The sequence below is a fragment of the Rhinolophus ferrumequinum genome, chromosome 5, assembly GCF_004115265.2.
Source record: "Rhinolophus ferrumequinum isolate MPI-CBG mRhiFer1 chromosome 5, mRhiFer1_v1.p, whole genome shotgun sequence".
Lineage (NCBI taxonomy): Eukaryota > Metazoa > Chordata > Mammalia > Chiroptera > Rhinolophidae > Rhinolophus > Rhinolophus ferrumequinum.
The window spans coordinates 16465397-16479284 of NC_046288.1; the positions used below are offsets into that span (position 1 = coordinate 16465397).

At 32.1% G+C, this 13888-nt stretch overlaps 1 protein-coding gene across 1 annotated transcript in view; it reads right to left on the reverse strand.

Moving 5' to 3' along the window:
• Positions 1 to 767: 767 nt before the first annotated feature.
• Positions 768 to 13888, reverse strand: part of CHIC2 (cysteine rich hydrophobic domain 2) — a 45630-nt gene continuing 32509 nt past the window's right edge. The window contains exons 4-6 of the mRNA XM_033105589.1: positions 4766 to 4822; positions 4540 to 4599; positions 768 to 1124 (exon numbers count right to left, since the gene is read on the reverse strand). Of these exons, the coding sequence (XP_032961480.1) occupies positions 1074 to 1124; positions 4540 to 4599; positions 4766 to 4822 (168 nt within the window). The 3' untranslated portion in view covers positions 768 to 1073. The remainder of the gene's footprint in view (positions 1125 to 4539; positions 4600 to 4765; positions 4823 to 13888) is intronic.

A 13888-nucleotide genomic window follows, 5' to 3' on the forward strand; every position in this document is an offset into this window, starting at 1 on the left:
AAGAAACAAGCTGATCTGGTTTAAATTGATATGTCAACCAAAAAAAGTGCACATAACTGACTGAAAGCAAACTAGTAGATAAAAGCAGAACTAAATATATCCTCCATTTCTCAGTAATAATCTGTTCTAAGTATCAATGGGGTATTAAACACCAGGTTACTTTTATTCTAGAACTTTTGCTTTCTTTCAAAAACTTTTAGAAACATATATCCATTTTGCAACTATGTTAGATTGGGAGAAATATTTTCCTTAGACATTTTTTAAAGGAATATTTCCATACTTTTGTATATAAGATTTGATAAACAATAAAAAATAACCCAAGTAAGGCCATTATTATCATCTTGATCAAAAATACACAGATTGTAATGCTACTATATTTTATGATCCTGAGCTCTAGTAACCATTAGATGCATGCATACCAATCACTGATTTGTCTATTCTAATAAGAATAATTTAATCCTGCCTTGCTACCTTTGAAGACAGAAATACTTCCAAAACTTTTGTATAGGTCTTCATAATGTCACAGATATTTCTGCTGTAAACAGAGCATTAGGAATTGTATGAGAAAAGATATGTCAAATTTCAAAAAGCTATTAAACAAAACTTACTATTTTAAAACAACTGCTAAATTTAAAAGGAAGAAAAATAATACAAAGAGTGTGCTTGCTAGAATAGATAAGTAGAGCCTTAAAAAGGTGTTTTTCTATATTAAAGAATTAATAAAGGACTGTGTACACCTTGGTGATAAAATAAAAAAGGCTGGCCACTTTTTATGCTAAGTTCAAATGTATTTTTTTGATAATACAAAAAAGTAATCCTTGAAAATCAGCAATACATAACAGAAAAGAGCACAATAACTTAAGTATTAAACATCTGTATGAAATAACTGTTGCAAAGTTTGACAAAAATGCACACTTAGAACATGCGGTTATTTAATTAAAAAAAAAAACAAAAACAGAAAAAACACCACACGATTCTGTAGAACCAATGTTATGTCACCACCAGAAGAGCACCAAGCAAGGCACCATTGGAAAGACAACATACTTGGAAAGTCTCTATAAATAAAGTAAATGCTAATCTGGTCGAAAAATCGGTGTCTTTGGTAAAAATTCTATGAGGATGACCTGTAGAAGGAGAAAAAAGAGTTTTAAAAAGATTTAAATAAATTTTTATCTTCACAAAACTTCAGCAATAGTCCATTACTTAAAACAATTTTGATAGAGCCTCTGACACACAGGAGAACGCACACACAAATGAGTGAGAAAACGCAACTAGTACTTCTCACTAAGAAGTAACTACACCCCAAGTGGTTCATACTCTATGGCTCTACTGAATCCCAACAGCTTTTCTAAGAGGCAAGTATTATCGTCTTCATTTTACAGATGAGGAAACTGATGATCCCAGAAGTGTAACACCAGGGATGGTGGAGTCACTATTGGAACAAAGGATTGTCTTAACTCATAAGCCTTGGCCTTTCTGCTGCACTACGTGGCTGCAGCTGACGGATACTGATTCCTTCAAGCTTCTTCCCTTCGACCTAACCCAATTCCATGGGTCTTTAAGTTCTAGAATTGCTCTCATCTTACTGTGTACCAGGATATGTGATCTCTAGATAAAGGGTACTGGTCCTTTATCTCTTAATTGTTTTAAGTCCTTTTCTTCTTAGGTTAGCAAAATTAAAGGTTAAAATTTGTTCCAAAGGACCTTTTACAAAAAAACTAAAGGAAAACCAACAAAGACAAAACACAGCAGCACAGAAAGACACAAGTTGACCAGAGCTCGTTTTTATTCATTTAAACTTGAACTGTCTTACATCACGATAAATTCTTTCCCTTATTCTAACTCTTTATAGAATAGATACTAAACTAAAAAAATATTATTTGATTTGAACAGTTGCCAAGTTTGGTGAACTCCTCATTCTTTTTTAAAAACTGTGTCTTAATATGACCTTGTAGGTTTGGACATTTCTACTTTAAAGTTAAGTCATCTGGACCAGACATCTTCATTTTTACTCTTCAGTTCTCTTGGCTTCTGATCTGCCTCAATAAAGAAGACACCTGGCTCAAAAATATTCCTCTCCTAGTTTAGTTACACTTCACTAAGCCTTAGGTGTCACCTTTGCCACTCTCCTGACGTGTTATTTGCCCACAAAATATTCACTAGCTTCCTGTCTAGTTCATTTGAGCTAGAGACTGTTTCTCAGCCTCCTCACCTATAAAATAAAGGGACTAGATGGACTAGATAACAAGATTCTTTGCAGCTCTAAAATTTGATGATTAAATGTTTAAACTACTTATGAGTCAACATTCAGTAAATACTTCTATATTTCAAATATGTCCTCAATCAAGCAGTCTTTACAGTGTCAGCTCTTGAATGTAGGCATTACAATTTACAGTGTATACTACCTAATGCAAAATAAAGGCTATCTTTGACCATATTTGCATTATTATTAGTTTTTAAAGAATATATCCTGTGAACACATAGAAGCCACACATAGATATTGGCCACTTGTCTCATTCCTTCTAAATCATACTGCTCTACCATAGCTGAAGAAAAGTTGGCATCAAGTTAGTATTCTTCTAGATTGTCTCCAACATTGAAAATATAATCAATGAGAATTATTTTCTTTTAACAAATGAAATCTCTGTAAGTTAAAGTTGAGGTCAAAGAGAAATACATGGTAAAAATGCCCCAATTCATTGGATAAGGAAGCACTCTCTTCTTACTAGATGATTTACTGTCTTAACGTTTTAAAATTATTTTTTAGGAAGTTTTTGAAATTACGTTATTCCCCCATTCAACTATCACAAATATAATACACACTCTGAAAAAAATTAGAAAAAAATACATTTTTTTAGCAATTAAAAAAAATTTTTTTTACTACTCTTCTGAGTATCTTCTATGATGGTGTGAAAAATATAATGGCTTTAGTAGTAGTGCTTATCTCAAAATTCAAAATAAACTATTTTACAAACAAAGCACATAGTTTGCAATGTTTTGGAAGATTATTTTATTTTTAGTCTAAAAAAGAATATCATAAAATAAACACGAATATAATGAGTATATTTTATGAATGAATGACATTCATAGAGTTCTACCTGGAAATAATAGCATTGGGAATAACTTTTATGTTTTCCTTTCCAATGCAAATTTAGAAGTGTGCAAAAATAAATAAAAGCCTCAGTTTTGAGATTAGTGTTTGGATTATAAATATAGCAAATATTTTTTTTCACAAAATGCTTTCAATTTCCTATATATCAATCTCTCCTGCCAAAATACATAAATTCTCTTACCATCTATGATGAAAATACAAGACTAGCATTTTCATAGGTCAAACTCAAAACAAGTTATTTGAATGTAGTTTTTAAATTAGTATTATAAAGAAGTATAAAGTGCCTTTCTCATCCTCATGAATTAATAACATGTTTGATACAATACATAATGATAAAATTCTGCGTTATTTGGTTCACTGAATAGACCTATTCTATGGGAAAAAAAAAAAAAGAGACATTTTTTAAGAGGTATTTTATGTCCAAGGCTAGAAATGGAATTTGACTGCATGATAATGAAAGAAAGGGAAAATGATACAGAGAAAAATGATTTTATGACAATTTGCAACTATTTAAGCACTGCTTCAATCAATCTTTTACACACACACACACACACAACCTACGATAGCTAAATTGTTGCAAAGAATAGACAGAATTTGTCAGAAATGATGTGCCAGTTACTTCACAAAGACTATGACTTTAATTTTCAACACTTAATTCTTCCTTAGATCTTTTTTTAAAAAATACAATCTTTCCATATTTAAAATAAAACACCAAAGCTCAAGGGAGACTAAAAATCCATTAATTTTCTATAGTATTCTGAACTATTCAAAAGGAGAATAATTGTTCAAACTAATTCAAGAGTTAGTAAATTAAATACCATACTAAATAAACTCTAAAATTCATTGTATGTATATGCCAACTTAGATATTTTTTAAAGAATAAACACAGGAAACCAACATATCATCTCCTGCTTACTTTTAAGATAATTTTTACAAAACAATATTCTAGTAACACTTTTAAAAGATTTTTTTAAAGGCCACTGAGGTATGGGTAGTTAAAATTTATAAAGGCTAAAGTTTTCTTAAGCTCCAGTGGCTTGGCTGAAAGGTTTTCTTCCATACTTGGAAACTTGATTAGCATTATATAAAAAAGCCATATCTGACTTGCTGCGTAACCAAAGTTGTGGTTATTCTTTATGCAGCATCTAAAATTTCACACTCCATCAACACATGTTCAGGCTATTTTATCTTGGCAATTAATTTATTATTTTTCAGAACACAGTGAAGCCTTGTTTTCAAGTCATTCATAACTTTATAAATCAGTCTTGCACATGAAACCATGCATCTGTGAACCGTAGAAAATCCTGGCACTCAGGAGATTAAGCTCCTGACACCTTTGCTGATTAATAATCATGGAAAGAATAAGATCAGAAGCAAAATAAATGATCATTTAATAGAGAAACTCACAAAACAGCCCTTTAACTTACATATTCCATCATGTTATTCGTTTCACATTTCCTTTTGCTCAGTCTCCAGTGCAAGCACAGCTAGACAAGTAGGAGAGTAAAGGAAGAAAAATGAGTTCTATTTTATTGCAGCATACAGACTAACCCATTTGTCCACCTTTCATATTTTTAGTTCAACAAAAGCATCTGTTTCCATACTGTGCAATTCAGACCCCAACAGTACGAAGCTGCTCCCTGTGGTACTCACCTTGTGGTATAACCTATTGTTTTCCCATTCTAATAACTTCTCAATCGATCTTCGTGTCTGGAAGACAAATGAGAAAAAAGTTTACTCTTGACTGGTTTTAGAAAAACTTTGTTTTGCAGCTGCTTTTTGTGTGAAAAGTAGAGAGGTATCAGACAGTGACTGAGTATAGGGTGCTCTATGATACTCTCAACATTCTAGCACTAAATAGTAACCTGAACAGAAATAGTCCTCTATTTTAATAAAGATATGGTTTTGGTGTTTAGCATTGTATCTCTTTGAACTGTTTCAAACTTACTAGCCTCTGATTTAAAACAATCAACATCTAAAAGGCTTATGTTATCTACCAAACGATACAAATTTAAATGCCCATTTCTTTCAAAAATATTTTTGCAATACTTAAGTAGGATTTACGTATCAAGTATTAAAACAGGCAAGACTGTATTTAAACCAACTTAATTCAATATTAGTGGTAAAGAAATAAACTGAGAAATGTAGTTTAAGATCACTTGATTTTTTGCAATATGTACTATGCAGCATGAAATGTTTCTTGTTTGGGAGTATGAATAAAGGAGAGGATAATTCATGGTGCCAGGTGTTAGGATGAGACTGACACAGCTGCAGGTGCAAAAAGGACAGTGTTGCCACAAGAATCAACTGCAACTTGGTGCAGCTGCAGCTTCCTTGCAGGGAAGGAAACAGCATCCAGCACTATTAAGGTGGCACAACTAAATAAGTACTAATAATGAAATATGAAAATTTGCATATCAAGCAAGGATGAACTAGATAAAAAATTGTTAGGATCGAGCTGGTTTTGAATACTTTAATGTTATATAATAAAACTGTATCTGTTGTAATCTAGTTACCACATTACCTTTCAGTACGATGAACATGCTAAAGACATACTACAGTTACAGAGGTGCCAATTATAACTCATAACAACCAATGAATTCCCACTACTGCCTTACATTTTCCAAGCTTATGCCATAAAAATCAGAAAACCAACTAACTCTCCAGGTAATAATACACCAATAACTAATTTATTACATTACTTTTTTGAACAGTTTTTTGGGCAAGAATTTTAAAGAAAAAAAATGCCCTTATTAACAATGATCAGCAGATCTCACTTGTTTCTTTGTAAAGATAGCCTTTTAGAGGCAGCTCTCCTTTTAAATGAAAATAGGGCAGCAGTTATGGTCACACTTTTTGTTAATTTAGTTGCCAGTCAGCCCCAAATCAAAAGAAAATAAGGCTGCAGAGTGTAATTAACATTCAGTTCAGTCGTTTTGTCCCTTGTCTAGCCCCCTAGCTTTGTTAAAATTGCCATCTGAATGCTGAAGGCTGTAGGGAAATCGATTTGATTCTAATCGCACCATGAAAAGAACATGATCTAACTGCTTTCAGCCCTCCGTAAATCTGTACTAGGTCTTTAGCACAATGCAACTTCCAATTTAAAAAGCACTGAATGTCTCGTCAATGACTTTGTGAAGAAAAAAGAACAAGGAGCAGACATAAAAATTCCAATAGTTGTTTAAGCATTAAAGTTCATTTGCATCACAGCGAACCTGAAAAGGGCTGACCTCTCAAACCGCCTCTCAGGTCTATGAAGTTGTAGCCTTGACAAGCTCACATTGACAGAGCTCATTGACTCTGAAAGGCTACTCTATCAATGGTGAAAAATGGCAATAGGTTCTACTCTGAGCAGGCATCTGCCTGCCCACCCGCTGCTAAACCAATGGCAAAACCGATTCAAAACCTGAATCTACCTTGTAATCTTCCTTTCTAGGACCTTTTAATAATAGATTAAGATTACTATACAATTTCAGGTTTTACTTTTACTGATAGTTTATAAGTTGGGGGATAGAGGTGAAAGAACTAGGGTGGGCAGAACAAGCTTTCCAAATCTTTTGTGTTATATTAAAGTATAAAAATTAAAAGTTTAATATTACATTCTGCAAACATTCATTACTCAAAGAAAAAAGTATAGTTACCACCATCATCATTTCATCACAAATTTAAACCCATGCTATATTATGAGAAGGAATCTCATCAGTGATCTTTTGGTGTATATGATACACACATACACACACACACACACAATTGAAAAACTTAATGTTTACTTTGAATAACTTAAATCAACTACCAGTATTTGAATAAAAGACAATTATAAAGTATGAACTTTAGATTCCAAATATTTATGTAAGAATTCTGAATTTATTGTTTGCCTCTAATTAGAAGTTTAATGATAGCATTTGGTATGATAATTGTATCTTAAAATATTTAAGAATTCTAAGCCAAACAAACCCTGTTATGCCATTTTCTGAATAAGCATCAAAATATAAAATATTTCTACACATTTGACAGTCTGGAGTAAAAGCTGTGAATTAGCACAATCTAATCTTGTATAAAACCTCTTTCCTTCTTGACAGGTGAAAAAAAAAGCACTTGCACGTGCAGCTTAATTAATCATTGCACTTGACATCTCAATGATTTACAGTGAGGAGCAGGTGAGAACATACAAAACCAGAAAGAAATCCTTGATCTGAGTGGAACATTTCTAGCACACTAAGGTGACAAGTATATAGATTCTAGGAGTCATTAAAAAAAGAAAGAGAAGGAAAGAGAAAGAAAGGAAGAAAGAGGGAGAAAAAAAACTGTGCTACAAATTATTTGTTAGTAACAACAAAAGCTCAAATTAAATGGGAAAAAAAGAGCTTTAACTACTGAGAATGTTTAATACTCTGCGATTATTTTTAGTTAACAAAAATCAAAATATATTTTCAAGATTAAATACAATACCAATTTGACAGATATTGAAAAAATGACTTTAGCATCTATAAAAGCTATTTAAAAGCCTTTAAACTGAAAAGGAAGCACCTTACAATTGCAGTATTCTCGAAATAAAAGTTAAGAGTTTATGTCCACAGCGTTGTTAGATACCTATTTCTAATGAAATATAAGATTCAACACTGCCAAACTCTACAATTACTACTGGGCAAGCAAACCTAACCATGTAAAAATCATTCCTTGATTTTTAAAAGTTTATATTGACCACCAAACTCAACATAAATTAAAGCAAACTAATATTCATCAGGAAAAAAATAATATTTATAGGATCTGTCAACATGAAATATTAAAAAAAAACATCTTTCAGTATTCTAGGCGAATGGATTTCTAAAAATAAGTCATCTTAATTTTCTTAAAAGAATTTGGTGCTTGTGAAAAGCACCAGATTGATAGTCATGGGAACTAAAAATCTTCTATTTAACTGAAAGAACAGGGGAAAGGGCAGTGCAGGCTTCAGTGCAAGCTTCCCTACAGTGGGCCTTAATCCTTTTCAGGGCTCACACCCTAGGGGTGAGAGCACAGGTTAGTGGTTCTTAACCAATGAATCCTCACTCCTTCTGCAAAGATGATCAACAAAAAATCTAATTTTATCTTGGATTCTTATCTTTAATTAAAAGGACCAAGACCACCAACTCACACCATGCAAGCAAAACAAGCTTTTATGACATCATGTCACTAACCTGGTCTGGAAGAGAAGAGTTCCCACCCATTTTCCACATCACAGAGCTCACTTTAATTTTTTCCCACATATTTCTTCAATTCAACACCTTGCTAATTATACTTTTCTTATCAGTAAACTAGTTTTAATATAACCATTAAGCAATGTTAAAGTAAAAAATAACAGATTCAAAACATTTCAACTGCTAAATAAACTTATTTATTACATAGACCTGAAAAACAAGTAGTAACAGAAGGACAGTAATTTTGGTTTCAAATTCTATTGCCTTTGAGCCCTTTTAAAATTGGTAGAATTGTGGAAATAAGCCAAACACAAAAACCACAAAAGACGTCAAATGTCCTGGATAATTCACAAAATGGCTAATGAAATAATAATCAATAATTAGTATTAGGTATGGTATACTCCTTATCAACTTCCAAAGAAGCATCTAAAGTAAGCTTACTTTAGTAAAATACATATGAAACACCAAGAAACAGTAAATTACCACAATTGAAAATAAAAGTTTCCTGAAAATGCAAATCTGACTTACTATGAAGAAGCATTTTTGTAATTTTTTCTTAATCTCAACTTTCTAAGAATAAATTATTATTCCCTATAAACAAATTATGTGCAATTAGATATAAATAAGTCTTTCAGGGAAGCAAGGAATCTTAGAAAATCTTGAATGTATTACTCTTCTACTTTGTTATCACTATTACTTATAGTGCATTCATTACCAATGATTCATTTATTCACAATCAATTGTTTGAAAAAGTAGTTTTTCAAAGAAGTGGTTTTCTAAAGTTGCTAATAAAATCAATGGAAATCTCATGGATTTTATAGTACTTAAAACCAAAGGAAAAATGTTAAATGTGGAAGCTGTAAAAATATTTCTGTGAAACCTCCCCAAAGAAATAGCATTCTTATCAGTCTTTAGAACATAAAGATGTTAAGATATATTAACAAATATATAAATAGGTATCTCACTAATAACTATAAAAGTTAAACTATTTACACTGAAATTTTATTTGAATGTGATTTATTCATAACATCACAGAATGTCAAAGTGCAATTTCAAATGTTCAACTTATTTAAAACAAGTTTTCATTTTAAACTCCTAAATTTATGATGCATTAAGCTTTAACAAGAATAATGCTTTGAATGTTATCCAAAATCTTGTTTTTTAACTTAAGTATTTTTTAAATAAGAACTTTACTTATCTTCTGACATCTGTGCAAATTCAAATTACTAAAACAAGTGAAACAAAAATGTTCTTACTTGTAAGTCATACTTGTAAGTCAGAAGGAAAGCATATAACAATTTTTAAAAATCATTTGAAGTTAAGAGAAAATTACTTGATTCACCTCTGTTCTGGATTAATATAAATCTTTCATTGCAGTGATGTGCAAAAAAATTAAATGGCATATCTTCATTTTATGATACATGAAAAATCTGGATTCACCATAAAGATAAGCTAGAATATGATGAGATTCCTCAAAAGGATTTCTAAACAAATTTCCCTTGTACTTAAAGGCTCCTTCTAAAAACTTCATGTGATCGTTAACTTTTAAGTAACCTAGATAAACTAAAACACCCACCAAAGTTATCATCAGAACAACACTTTAAATACTGTTTGTTAAAAGTAATAATTTTAGATGAAGATAAGCTAAACAACTGCAAACATTCTGTGTATCAAAAAATCCTCTTAACTTCGTACTAAGCAGTGATTTATAAGTAATAATTTTAAATAAGGTATGCTCAAATACAATTTCATAGAGTTCATGACCTAGGCTACTGGTTCTTAACTTTAGGTTACTCTGAGTACTTTTGTGAATGATGAAAAAGGCACAAATGCACAAATATATAAAACGTTGCACACGATTTTAAGGGGGTTATCCACTAATTTCTGATAAAATTTCAGAAAACTAAAACTGATTTTGAACTAACAGCAGAAAATTAGAAAAACTGTTAATAAGACAAATGAATTTCACTCAGCTAATATAATCAAAAGTGTTATTATGAGGGATTTTTTAAAACTATATAATTACACAAGGAATAATCACTGGTTAGGATCAACAGGTGAGGTGGGGAGAGCTTCACCTACTGCTTGATTATAATGGACATCGAGAGAAACAACAAGGGGTAAGGAATAGTATCTGTTGATCCTCACTTTTGGTCTGACCCCACGCTAGGTGTCTTCCCTTTGTTACCTTATTTAATGTTCACAACAAATCTATAATGCAGCTTGTATTACCTTCATTTTACATATGAAAACTACAGCATAAAGGGGTTAAGAAACTTAAAGCTACACTTGGAAATGGAGCTGGGATTTGAAACCAGGATTGTATGGCAATCCTGCTCACTCGACATCATGCTCATTCCATTACAGTACAGAGCTTCAAATCTGTAAAGTAGAATTTGTAACCTGTTGAATAACATGTCTATGACATGCAAGGTATCTTAAGCCACTAACTAAGCTGTTGCCTTGAACAACTAAATTTACTTCAAAATTTGAAAAACAAAACTTAGTCTAAAACTAATTTTTTTTCCAGCTCTGTGGTTCTCAGGTCTGGAAATATCCATTCTACTCTATTCTGCAGTCTCAATGAGATTTATCCAAAATGTATTTTATTTCATTTGCAGTAACACATGATTTGAGGTGTATTTCTATTTCATAGATTAAGTACACAGGCTTCCAGAAGTTAAATGGTTTGCCCAAAGTCACACAACTAGTCAGGGTAATGATAGGATTCAAACTCAGATCTCCAAACTTTAAACCCAATGCTCTTTCCACTTTCGATCAACATGTAAACTATTTTTACTTGCATCTTAATTAAGTGTAATCAATTTATAAATCTTTCCATTAGAGGCACAAATATAAAATGAATACAATGTCCTTACAAAAGCCATTCACAACACAATTTCAAATGTGAAATTTCAAACAAAAATGTTAAAAAAAAAAACCGAGACAGAAACAATAACATCATTCCTTCCCTCCAAACATACTTTAAGAAAGTCATAATTTTTTACATAAAGTAAAGGTAACTGGAGACTTATACTCCTAGGTAGATGTGGTAGCTAATGTCAAGCCAACACTACCACCACAAATAGAAACAGATAAATTGAAGAAGAAGAAGAAGAAATACATTATTTTAAAGACATGAGAAAACTCCGGAAGCAACAAGGACTAGATGAAAGAAAACCCAGAGAAGGAAAGAGCCTTTCCTAACCCATTTGATGATTACTGACCATTTTCCTTTTTTGTTCATTCTAGAGGTGGGCTAAGGATCAGACTTTGCACAACCAGTGGGACTCTACTGGGGAAAAGGGAAATCAGTAGTTTCTGCAGGTTGTGCAAGTTGGCTCAATGGACTAGAAATTAGTTGTGCCCTAAAATGTAAGGCCAGTTTTCCCTAGAAACATTACTGAGTTCTGGGGCAACACAGAAGGGTGGGGGACCACGCCAAAAAGACAGAGAACAATTATTCAGTCTACCAATGCTTAGGAGACAAAATTCTGCTAGGAGGATCTGAAACAAACACATGATTTGTCTCCCCCTCAAGACACTTGATCCTGCATGAGATGAAGGCTAACAAGCCAAACTCAAAATATGGTAAGGGCACAACTTTTAAGGTAGAAGAGACAAAGACCAGAGGTGGACTGAATCTTATTAAACTTGCAACCCAGCCCAAGCCAGCTCAACCTCTTATTACACCAAAGTGACCATTCCCCTTATGCTATCTGCCTAACAGAGAAAAGATGGTACTCTTGATTGTAGGAGATTTCATCTGGAGCTTCTATTTCATTTTGTGTATAATATCTAACATAAAATAAAAAACCTTTAAGGGGTAGGAAAATGTACGTGACCAATAGTCAAAAGGAAAAAAAAACCTCACAGAAACAGACACACAGATATATCCAGGGTTAGCTGACAGGCTGTTAAATTAACCATGATTCATATGTTCAATAAAATAGAAAAGATAGACAAAATGGGTGAAAAGAATTTCAGAAGAGAACTGGATTCTATAAAAATATCAAGTGGATATTCTAGAACTGCAAAATACAATATCTGAAATTAAGAACTCATTGGTTGGATTAACAACAGACTGGACACTGAAGGAGATAGACAAATCTTTCTACAAAACACACCAGTACTATGTTCTAAATATTCAGAGAGAACTGAATTTCAGCTAACTCTTGGCAAAACACATTTTCAAAGAAGTCTAACACATCTTTGAAATCCCAGTGCCACCTCTGCACATTTAAGGCTCAAAGTTCATGCTTTGAGTATCGTCTTTTATGATGAGAATTTAGTACCATATTTTTATTCCAATTAAAAACATGTTGTCAGTGTCATTCACACTAATGACTGTAGCAATTGTACAAAAATTATTATCCTTCTCTTCATTTGCTCCTTAGAGTCTATTATTCCATTAAATATCACCACAGATTTCACATTTTATAGCAAAATATTTTTTAGTTATGTAAATATCAGGAATTTAGCACTTTGGAGTGACTTGTATTATAAACCAAATATTAGTACCTTAAATTAGTATCTTAAATTCAAAAAGGTGTAGAGGTCAAACATCTAATATGATGTGAAAGGTTTTCTCAAATATAAAATTTAGATGTTTATAATTTAAATACACAAATGTATAATTCAATTTTGTTTCTTCCGGTTTAAATGACAGAAGTCTCTGTAAACTGTATTTTATGTTGCTAAGTTTATCACTGTAAATTAAAACAGTATAAACTTTCTCCCACAACAAAGATCAGGTTCCTGAAAATCCTTTGTAATAAGAGCCAATGAAAGTCAAGAAAAAAAAAATACTGAAGAAAAAGAAATTATTGACCATATCAAAGCCCTTATAAATATTTGTTATATTTACAGAAATAAAGCAAATTGGATAGCATTCTGAAGGAAAAAAAAAGGTTAGCGTTGATTTTCTACATCTTCAGTCAATAAGAATACATTTCACTCAGCATCCTTCACGAGAAACTTTTCAGGATTCCCCATTCGCTAAAATTTCATTAAGATGCTTTTAAGTTTGTTTTGCTTTGTTTCATTACCTGCAATATAGAGGCATTTTTCTTTATTTAAATTCTCATCCAAATTTTCAAGGCCATTCTCATTTTATGATTCTGAGTTACTGACTACAAATGCTCAAATCCCAAACAGAGTACATTAGAGTTCTGAAAGTTCTGGGTAAGTTACCACTGTCAGTCTAACTGAGTACATATATTTCACACTCCTCCCATATACAAGTATTGGTAGCTTTCTGATTATGATTCCCCCAGGTTCACTTTTCCTCACATTTTTCAAGTCTTACAAGGCTGCACTCACTCAAAAACCTCTATTCCTCACCTCTGCCATTTGGATTCTCAACCCACCCCTACTATAGTAACCCCAACCAAAGTAACTAACAGTTATTGAATAACTAAACTTGAGGTTGAGAAAAAAGATATCCAGAAGGAAATCTAAGCATACCACAACTTAAAACAAAAGAAATAATTAAACTGGATACAGGCCCTTTTCATCAAAGTTTCAAAAACTAAATAGCAATTATCTAAAAAAAAAAAAAAACTCAAGAGAAGTTAAAAGAATAAACAAAAACAACTGA